A 21,777-nucleotide genomic window follows, 5' to 3' on the forward strand; every position below is an offset into this window, starting at 1 on the left:
TCAGGGGGAGGTGTACTGAAACAACTTTCTGTAGATTCGCTGGATGACTGACAAGTGGCACCGATCCGACGGTATACCAGATTAATCTAGATCGTTGTACACCTTTATAAAAAAACCTACCCTACGGTTGAAAAATTACTTTACCATTCTTCCTTGCCAAGACTCTACCGAAATTTTTTTCGAGCCCTTACGCCGTCGGTGATGGAGAATGAGGTCCCTTGAAGTTGCTGGAGCCGAAGAAGAAAAAGAAGTGGAAAGCCTTTCAAGAGCTTCCTCGTGTCCTTTCCTTTTCATTAGGTATTCATCTTTGTCCTCATTCCGTAGAGCCTGGGTCTTGGGATTTTTAGTCTTCTCTTTTCTCTTTTAAATAGTTCTCTCTTTTTGTTTTTGTTCCCTTGGATTCTTTCTTTTCTCATCTATTTTTGTGTTTTTCTTTTCATCAAAATGTCTTTCAATAGCAGTACTGAGTCATGTCAGAATAGTCAGGTACCTCGATCGACCTAGTCGCTACTCGATTTTGAGATGAAAAGTTTACCATGGGCAGAGGCCAAGGTCAGCACTTCAGATCGGGATAGCTCCGAGTCTCCTATGAGGGGACTCATTGATTATCTTGGACCGACTATTGAGCAGTCCACTCTGATCGATCTCGATCTTCAAAAATTTAAGGAGAAATACTCTATTCTTAAAGAGTTTCAATTAATAGAATCAGGTCGAAATGGCAGAATAATCGATCCTCCAGATGGCTGTGTCACATTTTACTATGAGGCACTTCGATTTCAATTTTTTTATATCCTTTTTCAACAATATTTTTGACTTCTATAGAACCCACCCAGCTCAGGTCACTCCCAATGCCATTAGGGTAATCATAATTTTCATTATCTACTGCAAATTCTTCGTCATAGAACTTAGAATTTCTCTCTTTAGGGCAATCTTCGTCCTAAAGAAATACTCGTATGAAAAAAACTGATGGTACTTTTCATCTCAGTCAAAATATAAATTTGGTCCTTCCTTTCCTTCTTCCATTCATAACTGAAAAAATCACTTCTTTTTCATTTCTTTCGATATTCCATGGGGTTTCAACTGTAAATGGCACACCTCCAAAATCAAATGGAACTCACAAATGAAGTACTCCCTGGAGACGAGGAGACTTTTGTAGAGCTCTGGGTATGAAAGTAGCCAAGATGAGCATACTGATGATGGAGCAATCTCTGTTTGAAGCCGGCATCAGTCAGATCTCTCCCTAGGATAAGTCTGATGTCAATTTTATAATTTTATCATTTTTCATCAATATCTTCATTTACTGACTTTTTTCACTTTTATGTAATAGAAACAATAAAGTTCAACTTGCAGAAGATGGCAGAAGCCAAGAAGAGAATGACTCAAACCGATCAGCCTGCTCCTGCTTCCAAGAAGACCAAGGAGGAGACTGCTCCTTCGAGGTCAGCTGCCCCCCGATCGTCATCGAGGCCTTAGTCATAGACAATGATGCCATGTCGATCTCCACTGTCATATCGAAACCAACTCATCTGGCTACCAAGGTGGCCCGACCACCACCTCCTAAGGATCCATCACAACAGAAGGGGTCTTCCCCAGTATCTCCTCCGACATCGGCCAAGACGGCTCGACCAGTTGATCGGCATTTGAGGCTATCAGACAATCCACTATCCACCTTGATGGAAACAATTGACTTGGCGAAGGTGTCACTTCTGGAGATGCCAAGATTGGCCTGAGATCTCTTCACCAAGATGATGCCCCAAAGAGATCTCGACTCCCAGAGGAGAGATCTTTTTATAGATCAGCTGGCGAACTATGGGTTCATTAGCATCATGGACATAAGTTCTTATTTTTCTTTTTTTTTTTTTCTTTTATTTTTTTTTGCATTGATTTTTCATCGATCTAGCCATGTTTTTCTTTTCTGTTCTTTTTTTTACATCGGCTTTTAGCCGATCTAAACATAATCCTTTCCTTTTGTTCTTTTTGCAGTCCGCCATGTACTTCAGGCTACTGCATGAAAATATGGTGTGGTTCTTTGAGAATAAAAAGGCCATAGAGGAAGGTTTTAAGATCGAGAAGGAGGTCGAGAAAGCAGTCAAGAAGGCCAAAAAGGCTGCCAAGGAGAAGAAGACAGTAGAGGGGCTAAAGAAACAACTCCAAGAGAAGATGGACACAATAAAGGATAAAAATAAGTAGCTAATGGACAATCAATTCAGCTCAATAAAAAAGATAATCAGCTGATTGAAAAAGAAGATCAATTACAGAAAAAAATCAATAGGATCTCCAAGCTAGAGAGTAAGTTGAAGGAGTCTAAGAAGACCCTCGAAAAGCATGAGGAGGCCTTGGTTACATACCAACGTCAACTTGATAAGGATAAGGAGCAAATGTCCCAACTTATCAAGGAGTATAACAACTCCAATGCTTTTCAAGATGAGGTGACAGAAGCTTCGGAGGGAGCCTTCGACAGTGGCTTTCAGAGCTATCGATACTTAATTATCTAGCAATTTTTCGACCTCGACCTCAGCAAAGTCATAATTGAGACAGCCATGGAGGGAGTAGCCGAGGTGACTTCTAAAGCTACTGCCATCCGACTTTCTGCAACCCCCTCCTTCAAGATGCCTTCGACCAAAGTCCTAGACAGTCCGACTGAGGTCATTGTCGTAGAGGCTCTCCTAGAGGAAAAGGCCAAGGAAAAATCCAGCTCGGCTCCTCCCAAAGAAGAATCCAGTTTAGCTCCTCCTCCAGCAGAAGATTCTCAAGCCAAAATTTGATTCGTATTTTTTTTTTAACTTTTGTATCAGCCCAATGTGGGTTTTTATAGTTGTTCTTTCTATATCAATGAAATAGAACTTTTTTAAATCTGTGTTTGTTTCTTTTTCTCGATCTCAAATAATTCGACCTGAGTTCTACTTATTTTGAAATATACACAAGTTATTTACTTTCTGACGTCAGTCAGACAATAACAAGTATACGCAATTTAAGATCAATTAATCAAATAGGTCAAATGATTATTCTTAGCTTAGATAAATAAGATAAACCAATATAATTAACTTTAAGAAGTAATCTTCATTATTGAATTGAATTGAATCAAATCATGTAATTGGAGATAAATCAATCTCTAATAATTTAATGTAAAAATTTCAAAAATACCTTTAACTGAAGTCGAGGTAGCAGATCGAATTTTATCATCCATAGATTTGTTATCCGTGTTGCCCTCTTATAGTCATCATTACAGAAATCCAATTATAGATCTGGGCACTCTTTCCATGGGATTTAGCTCATTTTTGCATATTATTTGATAAGGTCCGATTCGAAGATCAGATGTTCCGAATTGTCTGATAGGATCCAATCTAGTAATCAGATGTCTCATATTCTTTGATGAGGTCCAATCTAGAGATCGGATGTCTCACATACTTTAGTAAGATCCGATCTGGAGATCGAGTGTCTCACATCAGGTTGTCCTGATTTGGTCAAAATTTTTATAGCCTTAATATAGTTTTTTCTAACCTTGTTTGGACACCTTAATTTTCTTCTTATAACCATCCTCATTTGATCAATTTTCACCAATCTGATTTGGATGAAGAAAATTCTTCAATGAAACTTTTACTAGAACTTTATCTTCATTGGGACAAAAATTGTATACTTTATTGAAAAAATTTTATTGATAGTACATTCTGAGATTTTCAGCATTTCATATTTTTGGGATGTTTGTACCATCTAGATTTTCAATTCGATAAGCCTCTGGATGAATTACCTCAGTAATCCAATATGGTCCTTCTCAGTTCGGAGCAAATTTTTCTTATTCCGTTGGCTTTAAGACTTCAGCTTGTCGAAGAACCAGATCATCCTTATAAAAAATTTTGGGCTTCACCCGAGAGTTGTAATATTTGGCCACTCTTTGTTTATAAGCTGTAAGACTCCGGAGGTGAGGTCGGTGACCACCCGAGCTGGAGAATTGAGGTTGACCCGATCTAAACCACTAGCAAAAATCTATAAAAAAAGTCTCAAAATCATGGGGTGCCCTCCAGTTTAAAACTCTCCAATGCTTAAGTCAGTCGGAGCCTTGAGAACAGGTAGTAAAAATGGAGAAGAAGAAAGAAAAAAATGACAGTTTGAGTCGAGAAAAGTGGAGAGAACTCTGATTTTTTTTTTAAAAAAAATTAGTAAAATTTTATCTCTGTGAGTTCAGACTTATCTCTTGGAGAGCCCCCTGTCTCCCTTTATATAGAGGGAGCTCATTTAGGTTTTAAGAAAAATTTGTTCGGTCGTTAGAAATTTGTTAGGTCATTAGAGATCTGTGAGAATGTTAGGCCATTAGGCCGTTATAACAGAATGGCTAGCTGTGCAAAGATCATGGGACGGCCACCCATATGGTGATAAGTTGGAATACAGCTAAAAGATAGTTACTGTTGAGCTAGATGACAGCTGCCGGATAACCGTCTGTACTCTAGTAGCACGTCGGCATAAGACCGATGTGAAATAGCTGATATCAGTAATTATCTAAACTGGACGTCATGCTTTTAGTATCAATAATTAAGTCGGTCAAAAATCGAAGTAAGGTGATGAAGATCGAAAACAAATTGAGATGAGCGTCCCGCTTACTAGCAGTTTTGGATTAAACCGATTAGCAGATAATACTGAAGAGGCAGATCGATCGGAGGCCGATGTTATCTGAGAGAATATTTAACTCAGATAATAATCTGCTGCCATATGTCTAAATGATGATAAAGTCGGATAATATATATCAACACAAGGTATAATCAAGACTCAATAACATATCATTTGACGTGGACTTTGCATCATAATTTAAGTATAACCATAAGTGACAAGTATTATCCATTAAGTTTTTGAATATTTTATATTATTGCTATTGATATAAACGATTTTTAAAAAAGAGTGCGAATCCTCTAAGGTGCACCACAGCGTGCGGTGCATTGATGGACAGCATAGAATCGATGTGCGTTGTTTACTAATCATTCATCATGCGATGAATAATCAGTACAATGCACCGTATGCTGCACGACTGCGGTGCATATCATTCCTCACTAGCTCTTTTTTCCTTCACTCTTTCACAGTTATCCTCACTTCCAATTGGTTCTAATCTAATTTCCATAACATACGCTTATACATTTTAAATCAGTGACCGCTGGTGCAACTTGTTTGCTTCTTATTGTCTGATGAGTGCTTTACGCTGTGTTTCATTTTTCTTTCCCCCTACCTAATTCATTACATCATTATTTCCCGTGCTTGCTCAAAATGTGCTAATTTCAACGTCTATCATGTGCTCGACGTACACTTTTCTTGACTCATGAGATTCTGTAGCATCCATCTCCGTCCATCTGGTGTCTGGACCTTAAGATGATAGTTAGTTATTTTAACATTCAATAATGTGATTTCCATTAAAATATTCAATAATGAGATGACATGATAATTAATGATACTAATCTTGCATATAGTTACCAACTCATCTTAGTTGATAGTACTTTCACTAATGCAGACTCCTCTTTGTTTTCAATTCCTTTTTTGCAAGTTCTTTTTCTATCCTATAAATTCTTCTTTTTCTTTTCTTTTCTTTTTTTTTTTTTGGTACTGTTTAGAATGCTCCAAATGGGTCATCTTTTGCTTAATGCATGTGCACATAATCCATCCAGGTTGGATCCTTCTGAGGAACAGTGGAAGGAGACATAGCATCAGTTTAAGATAAAGAATTCTGGGACGTGCTTTTTCTTCAACTATATAAGCTTAACCAGGTTGCTGAACGGTTTTGCTACAATATGATGATACTTTTGGCTGTTTAGTTTAAGAATCATTTCCTACCTAGTGGCAGATACAAAAAAACATTTCCTTTTCTGTTGCCTGTGTAGATAACAATTTCCAAGTTGAAATATGTCAGGTTAGTCCAATATAGGCCACCACTACTGCTTGTGATAAATGTCAATACAATATATTACTCTTTTCCAGCAATTACCTTTATAATATTATTTTTATGATGAAGAAAACATAACTTTGTAGCTCTACTTTCTCTTGGTAAAAACTCATTTGGATTAATCAACCTTAATGAGATGAATTACTGAAACCTTTGGACATAGTGTAGGACCAAACATGTCCTAAATAAAAATTGTGTACCTTATAACATGTTTTAGGATGTATGTGTCTCAACATGGGAGTTTGCTTTGGGAGACATGAAGACATGGGAGTGTGTTCTGGTGGATTCCCTTGTGAATATTTCTCTGGCGTGCTATTTGTGATTACACAGGAAGCCTATAATGATGGAAACGGCTTGGCTCCCCCCAAGAAATTGACAATCAATAAAGGTGTGAAACACCTCAACCTTTGTGTGCTTATTTACACTACTGAGACTTTCTGCCCTACCATATGAAAAGTTTTTAGTGTTAAAGCATTTGTTTGCAGACATGCTTGTGCATCAAATTTGTTGGTGACTCCAAAGATCAATCTCTGCAGCAAAAATATCAAGAAGGATCTTACTAGATTTGCAGCTATATTGTTTCCTTCTGTTACGACAACAAGGGATCCATTTCTCTGAGATAAGAATGGATCTATTCTGGGGATCTGTAGCTCAAGTTTTCCTTTGAACTCTTATGTTTAGGGAATAATAATTATTGCACCAAGCAATTGTATAATCAACACTTAGATTTAGAAAAGTATCTCTGCTATCAAAAACATATTTAGACATTTATATTACCCTTTTTGCACGGCCTCTGTATCATCAGGTGCAGATGCCTTTAATTAATTGCATACAATAATTTGCTTCTGAAGAGTGGTTCTCTTGAATGTTTACCAGATCAGCATGTTTCGACGCAGCAGAATGACCCTGAACAGGTTGATTGCCTGACAAATGAGTTCCATATCTGCATGACTTGTAATGGCAGCAGAAACCGGTATTAATTGTGTTGCAAAGCTTATTCATGTCCTTCAATTGTGAATGGTCTACCATTGCTTGTAAAATTGTATCTTGATATTGCTCTTGGTTTTATAGTATGGCAGGCCGTGACTACAGCAATGTCGCCTACTTGGCTAATGCCATCCTTGAGGTCACTAAATCTACACGAGGCAACACCACTAAAAGAAAAGATTGATGCTGCATATCATGGGGCTTTTCTTTGCATTTTCATAGAAATAAGTTGCCAATATATTGAGGCCAAGGCTTTTGCAATTCAGCTCCTTGCATGTTTGTCATGATCTCACATTCGCGTAACATCATTGCTAAGTGCAGATGCATATGAAACTAAATTACCCCTGACATGCAACAGCTGGCAATGGAGTTATATAAATCAATTTTGAAATAATTCAACGATGATTTGTCACAAATATCTCTTTTCAAGTAATCAAATTCCTGCCCTCTTCAAACGTATAAACTGCTGGTGCCTCCTTGGTTCTAGAATTGGGGGAGTGGAGCCCTCCACTTCGAAGACGACATGGCAACCATCCGATCAGGCATCACCGCATAGGATACGGAGACTGGTGATGACCCACAAGAGCTGCGTGCGTTTCCCCTGTCCATTCCCATTCGTTTCGTTCACCTCTTCCTCGCTTCCTCTTACCAACGTCCGAGCAACAATTTCATCACCACATTCGACCAAAAAAATACAATTTCATCACCACCGTCTCATGAGATCTGTACTCACGGACCGCGAGTTCTCGGCTTTCATTTGGACGGCATAGGATTCGAACCACTCGCTCAATTTGCCATGGATTGTTTCATCGCTGCAAGACCAGTCCTGCAATCAAATATGCTTATCGACTTGGTTAAAAGGAATTTTATTCTGCCTCGACGTCTTCGGACCCCAATGATCGATGATCTGGGTTGCTTTACCTCCACTTCTCTTCCTGCATATTTACGTCTACGTAAGAAAACGACACACATGACGATGTCTGACGAGCGAATTTTCAATAATGACACTGCAACAATATTTTATACTTCAACCCGGCTCTGTTGACTGCAGCAAACCACGAAAGAAGCGAGGGAAGAAATTTGATAAAGCTAGAGACAACCCCCCACCATCATCCAATGGAACAAACAACTCAGAATTCCATGGGGTTAGAACTAGCGACACAGCCAAAATTCTATTTCCAGCTTTCCTATGAGAAGCAGTCCTGGGCGAGAACAATTTACACAAACCATCAAAGCTTCAAGAGCATCCAACTTAGACTACTAGAAACTCACGTACCAACCAAAAAAAAAACAAGAAAGACGCGAGGTCTCAGCCTATATCTGCTTCTAACACAGTCGGATTCCTCCAGCAACACTTCCGTGCCCTTTGCTGAACACTCAGCATCAGGATTCCCTCACAATCATTTTTAATCCCAACAATCAGGCAATATACAAGGCTGCAATATTGGTAGGGTTAAGACATGAACCACTTAACAAACCGGCAGCTCACTGGCTCAGCATTCATCATTTTCCGTTCAAACCCTGAAGGCCTCCGTGCTTTTGATTGCAATTCGTCAAGAAGTACCCTAGTTACTGCCTCACGTCCCAGTTGGAAGCGGGAAAGTAGGACCATATTGTCGCCTCACATGCTCAGGTATTAGCTTGTTGATGAGCTCTGGCGAAGCAACTGCTAGCTGCAAACAAAAAAACAGAAGCATAAGCAGTGGCTTGTGAATATCACATCGACAAGATAAGCCTCAATTTTGCCGTCCAAAGCATGGTAGCCCAGAAATCTGTTTCCCACATCCAGATAAGTTTCAGGGGAAACAGAATCCAGAAACAGATTCAATGCATGAGTGTACAGGCTCCAAGGAATGACTCGAAAGAGTACAAAAACATGGATTTTCGTCCTTGGGAACTAAACTTGGGACTTCTAGAGGGAATGCATTAAATGAGAACTAGGTCTCCTACGAGGGAGTGGATGAAAAGTTAAATTAGTTTCCTTAATGCACTTGATATAATAATGCTCCTATGAAGGCATATCATTTTTTCTCTCAAGATATAGATAAAGTAAAAGATAGCAACTACCAATCAATATGGGTTTCTATATATTAAATGGACTTTTTGAAGATTGGTCCGTAAAATCTTTCATATATATATATATATATATATATATATATATATATATGTATTAATTTCTTGCTTTTCTGTTTTCATATTTTAATCAGTGAAACCTTGTAACTTATCACTTGTGTCCATGTAACTAGATAATAACAGATAATAACAGAATATTCTACTTATCACTTGTGTCCACATGCAGCCAAAAAAAAAAAAAAAAACCATGTTAAATTTCTGGTTAGTGTTAGATCATCCCATGCTTGACAAACTAATGGGAAATACAATGAAAACTAGTTCTTATTAGACAAATAACAGATTTTCTGTGTATATAAATGTAAGAATACCATAAGAAGGGAAAATGCTTTATAAACATTACCAGTTTGATAAAAAATCAGATGAAATTGCCCAATCTGTTAAGCCAGATTCATCATCCTGACAATGGCTAGCATAAAAATATCTCACCACTTGCAAGGAACTTTGATATGTCTATCATTATCTAAGCCTACTTTAACATTTTGTAAATAAGTTTCGAAGGTTTTAAAAGTCCACAATAATATCATATCTAATTTTCCAAGCAGACGCTGGAGTTCAAACATCACATAAAGCAACAGATAATAGTAATGGTTGGTTCACGTAGTAAATGAACATGCTTCTTATGAGATTTATCATGCAATCAGAAGCATCCAATTGTCTAGGATACTATTAGTCAGAATTGCAACTGTACAAACATCTAGTATTAATTCTAATTAATAAGATAAGACACCCAACGACCCTTTTAGGTCCTAACTTGTCAGAATACAAGCACTTAATTGATAAAAGTAGAGCTAGAGTCATTTCAAACAGGTATAGGGACTTCTATTTTGCTAAACATATGCAATTTACAGCACTTCTCCAGGATTAAATCACATGTTTGTAAGAATTGATCCTGCCCGTTGAGAAGAGATTCTTTGAGAAGATCATGATGTATGGCAGTTATACAATTCATCTGCAAAGCTAAATAATTGATTTCTACCAGATACAAGCTGGATTCTTTATTGGCACTTTGTTTTATTCTAACATTAAAACCATTAAGGATTAATAAAAAACATGACATCACAGATAGAAGAATTTACTAAAGAATTAGTCGATGGGTTCCAAAAGGGGGTGAAGAAAAGAAGGATGAATGGACTGGTAGGGTTGCTTGCAACAGGCAAGACAAGATGCACTGTAGGTGAGATTTGCTACACGTGGCAGTAAGTTTGAGGTTGTAAAGAAGGCCACAAGGCACAAGGTGAATTAGCTGCTGCAACATTGGAGGTCCTATCAATCACGCTGGCTAATAATGTCTATTTTATATTGTAGAACACAAGTTTAAGACCATTCAACAGAAATGTGCTGCTAATTAGCATTTTCCAAAGCTATTTGTGGTGATATTTGTTCTGATGGCATATTATATCATAAAAAGATAGCTCGATTAATCTCACTTTATAGTAGAAAGTGAGATTAATCTCACTTTATAGTAGAAAGTTTTAAGACCATACAACAGAAATGTAGTGCTAATTAGCATTTTTCCAAGCTATTTGTGGTGATATTTGTTCTGATGGCATATTATATCATAAAAAGATAGCTCAACTAATCTCACTTTATAGTAGACTGAACCTTAGTCAACCTAACAGATAAGTGGCATGCACATTATTAATTCAAGTAGAACATCAGTTTAATAGACAAATTATGTACCCCGAAAGTTCAGTTATACAGATCCTATAAAACATTGAACCTTAGCTAACATGGTAAACAAGGAGCAAAGACATTTAACTAAAATTGTTTCAGATTCTTGATGGTAGATGCAAATTTTAGCAAAAAATATAAGCCAATGATATTGAATGAAAGATCTCAATATAGAGATAGATTAACTTCCAAAGAGAAACCATGTTTCTTTAAGAAAATAAATTTACTAACGAAATTTATGACATGAAAGAGCTCAAATATCAACAGCTAGCTTGCCTACTGCACAAGAAGCATGACTACCCAGTGTTGACCATCCATATGAGAGAGAAATGAAAAGAACAAATACCCAGATATACTAGTGCAAGTAACGATTGCATTCAGAAAGCACAGTGGATAGCATTTTTCACATTTTGCACAACTTAGCCACACAAGGAGCAGAAGATTAACATACTATATCAAACTCGGATTTCTCCAGAAGCACGTGCAAAGCAGTAATATTATAGCCCTGTTTAAGGACAACCAAATCTCTTTTGAGTTTGAGAACTTACTTCCTGTTTGAAGTTGAAGAGAGGAGGAAAAGGGCGACCATTTGGCAACCGTGCATTGGGCTCTCGTAGCTCATCAAAAAAAGGATGGGCACAAGCCTCAAGCTGCAACAAAAATAATTTGACATTGCACTCATAAGAAATTCAGAAATTAATTTTCCCGGATCAGGCCACATAATCGTGCATGTATTTTTTTTAGAAAATAACTAGAGTCCAATAGATACAGAAAACAACACAAGAACCTGCAGTAACAACCAGACAAATCCACCTAAATCCATCCGTCAATAGTTTGATTTGGGGGGACAAGTGGTCACTCTAAGTGCCCATCATCAAAAGTAGGACCAATGAAAGTTGATTGTGTTCAAACAATTAAAATTATTAAGTCCTGGGTTCAGATGACCACTCAACCTGGTCCATCAAATAGAAAATTGACCAGTGGCATATTTATGAGATTTCTGTTCCAAACGTTATCATATTGAACAGACACTAGTTGTTAAGCTACAATCAGTTAGCACTTCAAATTAATCATGTTATTTGTAGTTTATAAGTTTAAAAAAGTAATAAGCCTTATATTTGTTTTCTCCATCCATTTCAACGATTGGGAAAAAAAATTACGGACCTGCACAGAAGAATAGAACTTGCAACAAAGCAAAAATGCCCCTAGATTAACGGGCATCAACAATAGTTATGGCAAATGTGTGAAAATTTTGATAAGCTAGCTGCATTTATCAAATGGAAAAGAACAGATGACATCAACACAACAACTGCTAATTGACAAATACAAGTTATTGATACATAATTATCTAGAGGTCCACAAATAAAACTCACTGCATAGAAATTTTGAAAATATATAACTGGAAAGTGGAGAGAATGAAGTATTCTGATTTAAAAATATACAATGGAATGCCAGAAGATGTCTCCTTAGCACAACTTAGAGTATCTAGACTTTGTTGCAGTTAAAATTATAAGATGCACAACCAAAGGAAGCACTCACTGCAGTGCAACGGAGGCTTGGTGAATATTGAAGAAGACGGGATGCAAGATCTATAGCTTCCGGAGGCATTCGCTTGTGAAAAACCTGATGCATAAAACACAACATAACTCATAGGCACAAGCACCAGAAATAATGCACATGCTAGTTAAATCAGGTAAGAACAAATTGGCAGTAAGAGTTCTGAAAAAACAAATACCACCTAATCTTAGCTATAATGAAATACAGAGTCCACCTAGTAGCTACTGCACAGGAAGGCACAAGGACAAGCTCTTCCCTAAGATCAATAAATCAGTTAATATCTTAATGAGTAGACCACAGTCTGCAATGACTTAGACTGCTTATTATGGGACCGGTGAGCTTCCTTCACGATTGCTGCCTTCCCTTCTTTATCTAAAAGTAATAGCAACTTCTCTGCTAATTATTCTATGTTGCAATGGTCCATGATGGCCGATGTCTGACTTCCAAAGATGGGGAAGGGAAAGTACTTTTTTTGTTTCATTTTAATTATGCAACAACCATACTACCTGCAGTATAATAGTGCAACCTGGGCCAAGTTGACCAAAATCGAACCCAAGTTTTTGGTAGGAGATGTACCCAAATCACGTTTAGGTTGTGCTGGGAGCTTATCCACATGAAACTCAACCAGACTAAGCAACTGAATCCCATACAACATAACTGTCAAACAAATCGACCCTACTCCATTAACATAACCATTAAACCATGTTACACCTCCTAGGTGCATGCTTTCTGAATCCTCATCTCCCCATTTTTCACCTCTAGGGCTAAGATGCTAACCTCAATGAAACCTACCATAATCCAAACACAAAATAATAGCACATCCCTTAACAAAGACCAATACAATCTCAAATCCTAGTTGATCTAAAATGGTGATGAACTGACAATGCATGTATTAATGGCACAGTATATACTTGTGGTATATGCAACTATGCATGCTCTAGAATTAGTGCACCTTGTTATTAAATTTGATCTTAGGTGTAAGCTTTTTATCAGATAATTCATAGTTCTATGTTACTCAAGTCTCCAACAAATATGATTCTCCAGTGCAACCTAACTTGACCCATTTCAAACTAGTTTTGCCCCTGTTGATAGCAGCATATGGTGGCACTCGGGTTAGGCAAGATTGTTAATAAGATGGACTCCAGTCAGACCACCTTAGTCCCATGCCTTCACCGAAGAGCATAAACACTTTGGATCAGGCTTGATCTCAATAAAAACATCAAGGCTTGAGCCTAAACCTAACCCAAGTTAGGACCCAATAGAAAGTAGACTCACCTGAGATTCTAAAAACTCAAGTTCAAATCAGTTACTATCACTAAAGCATTTTAAGTAAGGAAATTGGTAAAAGTCTCTTGAAAAAGAATTGCTTCCTGCATAATTGTGTACAAGAGGTAAATATGGACAAGCAAAACTCATGCATAAAGGAGACAACAAAGATTTAGGTCAGATTTAGTGATTGTGCGAGGTTGGAAAATATTTAGGGCCTTTCACTTCAACAAATAGGTATGCCAAATTATATGTTACAGATTTAAAGTATCTGTGAATGCATGAGTGCATGTGCAGGCTATATACAATAACCGGTTTCTGTTTAGACGGGCTTAAGCAATGTCAACTGATACCCGGTACAGATCAATTTCAAGCTTAAATCCAGAGATCAACATGTCTTGGGCTGAGACAGGCCAATCATCCCACCTAGGATTATGCGGTCAGGTTAGGTAAGATTGGGTTTTGATACTTAATTAGTTAGATCAGACCTGACTGATCCAAATTGCACCTTCCTACAACATGGAGCAAAAGTTTTGTAAAGTCATCACCCTGAAGCTAATATAACAGTCTCTAAATGCATCTTTCTAATGGATTAGCTGCATCAAATACCAAGACTTCAACATAAGAAATAATCTTATCAACCAGCTAAGCTACAAATCTAAGGTTCAACTGATAGAATATATATTTATATACTCAACAATGCAAACAGTTGAAAAGCTAGCAAGCCACAAAGTAGACCACAATGGTACTTGCTGGAAAGCATTTTGTAAAGGATAAACAACTTGTCCAAAGAATTGTTCAAAAAGGCCCAAGACTTCTGCATGTTGCAAAAGGATGCGGACAATATCTACCATCTAACAGCAATTATTTGTTCGATTTCAGGCACCACACGAGCTTGAGAGGCGTTGTATAGGACATGAAGAAGTGAGCAATCAAGCTAGCACTCCAAGGTCATGCAAAGATATCAAGGAAACAGGCCTTAGTACTCAAAACAAGTGAATTGATGGTGTAAAAGCATCATAATCTTCTAAGTTAGGATAATCAAGAAGGGGCAAAAACCATAAAAAATAGAAAAAATTGAAATAGTGCTAAAAATGGTATGTGATGTCTACCTTGTGCCAAGGATGAGCTTTTATCTGAGGAAACCTAAATTCTGTATAGTTAGGATTCATGCATCGAATTTCTTCTCGAGTCGGAGTACCAAGAACCTGAAAGAAAACACCTCATACATTATCAAACCTTACTACAAAAAACGAACTTGTAAACAGATGAGGACTTATTTTATACCTTGATTATCTCAACAAGCTGATCGACAGCACTTTCTCCAGGAAATAATGGCTAATGAAATTGTAAACAAGAAAAGGAATACATAAATGATCAATATAGCATTTTTATGCGGCTGAAAAGACATTATTGTGACAGCAGACTTATAAAGTGAACAAGGAAGTGAAAGAGCAAATACTCACCTGGCCAAGAAGCAACTCAGCAAGTACACATCCTGCTGACCATATATCAATTGATGTTGTATATTCTGTCGCACCAAATATGAGCTCTGGAGCACGGTAATAGCGAGAGCAAATGTATGATATGTTTGCTTCACCCTTAACCTGATGTAAAAAATAGTGATGTAAGGACTAACCACATAAAATAGATACTCCAAGCAAAGGTCAAGATTATAAAGATCTAGGAAGCAAGAGGCAAGCCACTTCTCAAACTACAGCCAAAAGAAATGTTTTCACTACCCGTATCGGAATACAACAAACTATGGGTGTATAGATAAACAAAATATTTTCAAGGAAAGATCAAAAATTGCATGATGAAATGTATATTTAACATAAGAACAATCATTTAGTTACCATAGTAAAATACAATTATTAGGATATAAGATAAGTTAAGGTAACTATATAGCTTTCAATATGTCATATGCATGAGATGGAACACATTCTAGAATGTCCACTCAAAACAGAACCATCACAGCATGCTTGAGCACAACTGTAACAAGGAGAATTGCAACATGAGGACATATTGAGATACTGACCTTGCAAGTTTTACACCCAAAGTGCACAAGCACTGAAGTTCTAATGAGAGCTTATGCTTTGATCATGTATGATCCTGACTTATTGTATATTCAAGCATGCAAGCAAGGAAAAGGAACTTCACCCATATCCCTTCCTGTTATGATTCTATCATGATCTAAGACCTTGATACCTTGAAAAGTTCCATAAACCTATCTCCACTCTATTTGTCCTCAATATACCATAAATACTTATAACCTACCAACCATGTGTTCTGAAAAAACAAAAGCAAAACAAAAGTTGCAAGTTTTCTATCTAACTTAGCACCCCATTTGCAAAATACACATTTGGCAGGCTAAGAAAAAAAATATTCTGCAATTATATCTGATTGAGAAGTTGATAACTTCTTTGATGCTTGCTTGCTTCATAAGTGTCACATCAGCTGACCCAAATGAGAAAGGAAGATGGCTATCAGCCTAAATGAATCATCAAGCCCTCCGATCACTGCAAAGCAGTCACCTACATGAAATAAGTCACTTCTGACTGACAAGCATGCTATAGATAATTTGACTAAAATTGATTGGCAATCCAAAAAAAACAAACGAATTGTACAGTAATTCAACTCAGCATTTCGTTTCCATAAACAAAGCTCCCTAAATTTGTAATGCAAGACCAGAATTACTTGCACTAATAGGCTTTATTAGTGTCCACTGTTCAGAATCAAAAAAACTCGTTTCTACTCGAGCTGCGTTCCAAGAGACAACAAGTATTAAACAAATTTCAAAAGATTTCATGCAGTAAAGATTGTCATATGGCTATCTCTTCTCCAGAATGAACACATCCATCTGAAATTACAAAGGCAACTGATCTTTTTGTCATTCTTCAGTTAGACACTTGCTGATGTATATGAACATGTGCTTCTGGTTATCCTTAAACAGTTTACTTTGGATGTTCCATATATTATAAGACAATAACCATCTGAATGTACATTGCATTTGTCCTTTGCAATAATATATGTCAGGCATCCTCTTCATCCTTGTACCAATCCAATGTCAGCAAGGCAAGTGCCCATATCCATATATTTTCAAGAAAAAGAATTGGTTACCACCAAATGTATCATCACAAAAGCATTGATATGCCTCTGTGTTTGTTGACTGAAAAGTCAGAAACACCAGATGAGGCCTTAGTTCTCCAATTCAACAACCAAAAAGCTAGAAAGGATAAGGGAAAATCTGTCAAGAAGGAAAAACTTAACAAAGTAACTGTTGTGGATATAGATTCTCTCTTGGTAAAGATAAATCCAAAGATTATGCTCATTGAAAAATTATCAGAGGAATGCTTTCACTTTATAGGAAAACATCAAAAGGCAAACAATAGTGCAGAATTCAAAATACATTATGACACCATAATTGTCGCACAGATTTGGATGCAACATATATTGTGAAAACATCACATAAGTCTTCAGATACAAAATGAGTTAGGAGAAACTGAGTTCTCATGATTTACATGAAATCACAGGGACTTCCATATACATCCATGATACACCATCAGATGGAAGATACATCAGATGGGCTAGAGTGAGCATACATGCATGCCAGAAATCTATAGTGATTTAAACCTGTCTCAATTGAAAACCTGGTGCTGTGCAAGGAAATACATTTTCTCCTATTTTTCCGTAAGGCTAGAAATAAGTACTTTAGTGGAAGCTACATATATATGTCATGACACAATCATTAAATAAAAAATTGTACGCATATGATATGATACATTTAATTTAAAAATATTGAAATTCCGACCTACCAACTTACCAGAATTTTGGCACTTCCAAAGTCACAGAGCTTGACTTGATGAGTAAGAGGATCGACCTACATGATGCCCATTGAAAAAATAAGAAAAGAATCAAATAACCAAGCTCTGCAATTTTGGTACCGGGTACTGTACTGGTACGTTATCAGTTCAATATGATACAATCGGTATGATGCAGTACATACCCTGTACCAAGACACCCTGTGCCAATACGATACCGTATGGTTGGTATGGGTCAATACGGCAAACCTAGCAAATAACCATTCTCCAAAAATACTAACAAGTTAACCCATTTACATGCATACCAGGATATTCTGTGGCTTCACATCTCTATGGCAAATTCCTGGAACAGTATGAATGTATGCTAACCCCCTAAATACCTGCATCAAAATGTCAAGGTAATTAATACATGCCAATTTCCATTGTACACCTAGAGGAAATAAAAGAAACAAAGGATACCTGATACATATAAAGTTTCACATAGATAAGCGGCATCCTCTGCTTTACATTGCTGTAATGCTTCAGGACACGGAATACAGTTTCAGGGACATACTCCATGACCAGGTTCAGAAACAGTTCATCTCTGTTAGTGGTGGAGAAGAAACAGTGCTTCAGAGAAATCACATTTGGATGATCCATCGAGCGCATCAGTTGTAGCTCACGGTTTTTGTATCGCCTGTCCTGCAAGACCTTTTTTATAGCAACAATCTCCCCAGTTTCCAAGCATTTAGCCTGCATACGGGTCACCAGCATAAAAACCAATTACTAAACCTCTGAGGTAGATAAAATTAGACAAACAGAAAACCTAGATTTATACCTGAAAGACAATTCCAAATGACCCAGTACCCACAACACGCTCTGCCATGTAACTAATGGTCTGAAAGACACGAGAAATGGAGCCCAAGTGAGAAATGACATTATTTTGTGGCTAAGCTAATTTTAATTTATACAGTAATTTCATAGAATCTCACCCGTTTGGCTTCGCCATTCTTTCCTCCAATCGTAGTTGAGATAATGTGACCAGTTACTGGACCATTCCCCTCAATAACAGACGCTTCCTGATGACATTTCCACTCAAAAGTCTCGATATAAGTATGAGAAACAGAACGGCAGGGAAATATGAATCAAGAAGAAAGACTTTTTAAGTACTCAAAGAAATCGGAACCGCTGAAAATCAAGATCAATATACCAGCCATTGGAAACAATGACTTTCGAAAGATCCTTTGGAAGCGCTCAAGGAGAGAGAAACGGCAGTAGAACTGAAAGAAATGCCACCACATAAAGGAAGAAAACTCAAAAGAGAACGAGAACAGCCCATAAACTCCCAAGAAAACAACAAACATTTCGAAGCTTGCACATCGGAACAATGGAATCCGTTAGCAGTAGAGATCATTTAGAGAGAATAAGACGTAACCATCCGGCAATGCGGAAAAGATTGAACAACAAGCAACAAGAAAATGTTATGATGACGAGAAACACCTGATGTCAAAGGAATGGCAATCCAGAAAATACGAAGAAAAAGACAAAACGAGAGTTCAGGTAAAGGATCCAACCAAAACACTACAATGTATCAAGGATCCCATGGCAACCGACGCTTCGAAAACTCTAGACAACGACTGCGCGGTAGAGATCTAGGAAACTTAGCAAAATAGGAAGAGAAGCACATTTTTAAAAGAAAAATCACAGGTAGCTTGGCGTTAACACCGGATCGTGATGGGAGAATAAACTTGGTTCTGCTAAAACTGGAAAGAGAACTCAGTAGCCCGACCAAAGAAATTTAGACAAATGAAAAGAAAACACAAAATACTCGGATCTATTAGCCGATTCAATGAAGAAACCGGAACAAGAATATTAGACACTACAGAATAAATCGGGAAAAAGAAATGCCGCAGGATCTTTAAAAAAAAGGGGGGGGGGGGAATCAGATTTCAAGAATCGAAAAGAAAGAGAGTAATTTGCAAGTCGCGTTGATCTCCCTCCAAAGAACAAGAAGAGCGATCAAAGGACCAGAAAGAATCCACCGATCGATCGGAAGAAGAGATACTACAACAAATCTAGACCGCGGAAACGCTGGAATCCAGCAGCGACTTGCCGGAAAAGCTACAGAGTTCGCCGGAAAATACCTTGTCTTCGGCCATCTCCGGCCGGCCAGGGTCGGTCCTCATCGCCTCAGGCTCGGGGGGATGATGAGGCCCCAGCGGCAGCGAAGCCATGTGGAACAGCACCACCTTCTCGGCCCCTCTCTTTCCTTTTCTCCCCCCACTCCCATTCCCAAAATATCCACAATCTTAACCACTAAACATTGTTAATTGCCACATTAACGCTCCAAGCCCCAACATTAGGTTTTTTTGAACTTTCTAATTCGAGCCCCCCTGCGCCGGAGCGATGAAAGTAACCGCCGCATTATTTGGGAATACTACAGAGCTGCCCCTGGTGGCAACGTGGCAGGCGTGACAGGCGAGAGAGCTATTCCCAGAATACCCCTGAAGCTGGCGGTCTCCGACAAGGACCCTGTCGAATAAAAAAAAAATGGCCCCGCCTGGACCAGATCACATGGGGGAAGGGTGGGCTTGCCCGCCCCCGCCCTCTCGTGCGTCCCACCTGCATCACTGACCGTTATTTTGAGCTTGACCGCAGGGGTATTTTGGGAATGGAACGTCCCTAAATAGCCCCAAACTTTTCCCCGCGGCATGATGACCCGGAAAACGACCAAAATAGCCCTTTATAAAAAGATTAGGGGCTCGACAGGGGCACTTTTGCCCGTGACATAGCTCGGGGCGGCAGGGTCGGCTCCGGATGGTGATTTGGAGGGCGGGAATCCGGGGGTATTTTGGGATTCCGGGGATGTCCCGGTCTGGGGGCATTGTGGTAACTGTGGAGGAGTCAATAGGGGTAGAGCGGTCAAACACGCGGATCGAAGTGAGGGGCGGGGGTACTTTTTCTTTTCCCTCGTCACGGAATTTTCCGGTTTTTCCGGCAGAAATCAATGCTTGTGTGGGATTGGCGGGCCCTTCTTAGCAGGGTGGGGCCACGACCGGGGGAGCCAGGCGCTGTTAAGGCTTGGACCTTTCTCGCATTCAAAAACCGCTGAGAGGTCGATCCGCCGTCTCGTGCCAAGCAACATTTGTTGCCGTTTGGAAGGAAGGCGCTCCAATGTCAGTCGAACGTGATGGAACAGCAACATGTCCTTGCTTTTTGTATGGTGTTGTGTACAGCCTACAGCGTATATCTGTACCGTTGCTGGCGCTCGAAATGTGCGGGAGAAGCAGGGCAAATAAGCCAAAAGAAATAGCTACACGTTCCCAGCCCAAAACCAGCGACCAAAAGCATTTCGCCATGCCAGCCGGCATAAGGTAACACAGGAAAAATGTAATCCAACCTGTCGCTTCGACCTATGTTGGATTGGATCATGAACAGATAGGTTTATTTCATCTATTTAATATTTAAAATTTATTTTTTATAAATAAATATTATAAAAAAATTGATCATGAAGAGATATATCTATTTAATCTATTTAATATTTAAAATCTATTTTTTATAAATAAATATTATAAAAAAATTAATTAATTTTTTTATTAATCAATTTATCTATGTCTTATAATTTTTAAGATGGATAAATTATTTTTTTATAGACAGTATTTACCTATAAAATAAAAAAAAAATCTTATCCATCTAGAAGGCTAAATTATTTTTCCATCAACCGAAAAAGTAATCCATTTAATTCATTCCTAATATATCCTTAACCATATAATTATATAATATATTATAATATAATATTTATATAATATATTATAAAAATATTATAATATATAATAATATAATATAGTATACTATATTATTATATATAATAATATTATATAATATATATTATATTATGCTAATATAAGATATGAATAATATATTATATTATATTATAATAATGTATAATAATAAAATATTATATTAATATTAATAAAATATTATATTAAATTAATATTTTATATTATAATAATATAATAATATAATATAATATGTTATATAAAATAAGATAATATATAATAATAAAATATATTATATTATATATTTATATAATACAATAATAATAATAATAAAGTATAATAGATTATAATATACTATAATATATTATATATTTATATTTACAATATATTCTAATATATTATTGTATATATAATAATATTATATAATATAATATATATTATCTTATAATAATATATAATAATAAAATAATATATTAATATTTTATACTATAATATTATAAATAATAATAAAATAATATGATATACTATTATAATATATGATAATATATTATAATGATATAATATATAATAATAAAATATAATAGTTATATAATATATTATAATAATATAATAATAAGATATATTTTTATATATTTATATATATTAATATAATGTAATATAATAT

The 21,777-nt window shown here is 37.1% G+C and overlaps 1 protein-coding gene across 2 annotated transcripts; it reads right to left on the bottom strand.

Moving 5' to 3' along the window:
• Positions 1 to 8,053: 8,053 nt before the first annotated feature.
• On the bottom strand, positions 8,054 to 19,696 carry LOC105040583 (shaggy-related protein kinase eta). Of its 2 annotated transcripts, XM_073254605.1 has the most exons (13): positions 19,479 to 19,696; positions 18,327 to 18,413; positions 18,173 to 18,232; positions 17,815 to 18,087; positions 17,661 to 17,735; positions 17,358 to 17,414; positions 15,001 to 15,141; positions 14,822 to 14,872; positions 14,647 to 14,742; positions 12,251 to 12,334; positions 11,260 to 11,361; positions 9,381 to 9,436; positions 8,054 to 8,580 (listed from the first exon to the last, which is right to left on the bottom strand). In XM_073254605.1, the coding sequence occupies exons 1-13, from the start codon at positions 19,566 to 19,568 to the stop codon at positions 8,577 to 8,579; spliced, it is 1,176 nt and encodes a 391-aa protein (XP_073110706.1). In that variant the 5' UTR covers positions 19,569 to 19,696; the 3' UTR covers positions 8,054 to 8,576. The 2 variants fall into 2 exon arrangements, with proteins under 2 accessions (XP_073110706.1, XP_010915474.1); XM_010917172.4 differs by lacking the exon at positions 9,381 to 9,436 and having other exon boundaries at positions 19,479 to 19,690.
• Positions 19,697 to 21,777: the final 2,081 nt, after the last annotated feature.

This window comes from Elaeis guineensis, chromosome 3, assembly GCF_000442705.2.
Source record: "Elaeis guineensis isolate ETL-2024a chromosome 3, EG11, whole genome shotgun sequence".
Classification (NCBI taxonomy): domain Eukaryota; kingdom Viridiplantae; phylum Streptophyta; class Magnoliopsida; order Arecales; family Arecaceae; genus Elaeis; species Elaeis guineensis.

Excerpts from the sequence above, each read along its gene's own strand:
- LOC105040583 (XM_010917172.4), bottom strand. The coding sequence starts at position 19,568 with ATGGCTTCGCTGCCGCTGGGGCCTCATCATCCCCCCGAGCCTGAGGCG. Across the intron at positions 18,414-19,478 it reads CGGAGATGGCCGAAGACAAG|GAAGCGTCTGTTATTGAGGG; the intron begins GTATTTTCCGGC and ends AAATGTCATCAG. Across the intron at positions 15,142-17,357 it reads TTGGAAGTGCCAAAATTCTG|GTTAAGGGTGAAGCAAACAT; the intron begins GTAAGTTGGTAG and ends TTTTTACATCAG.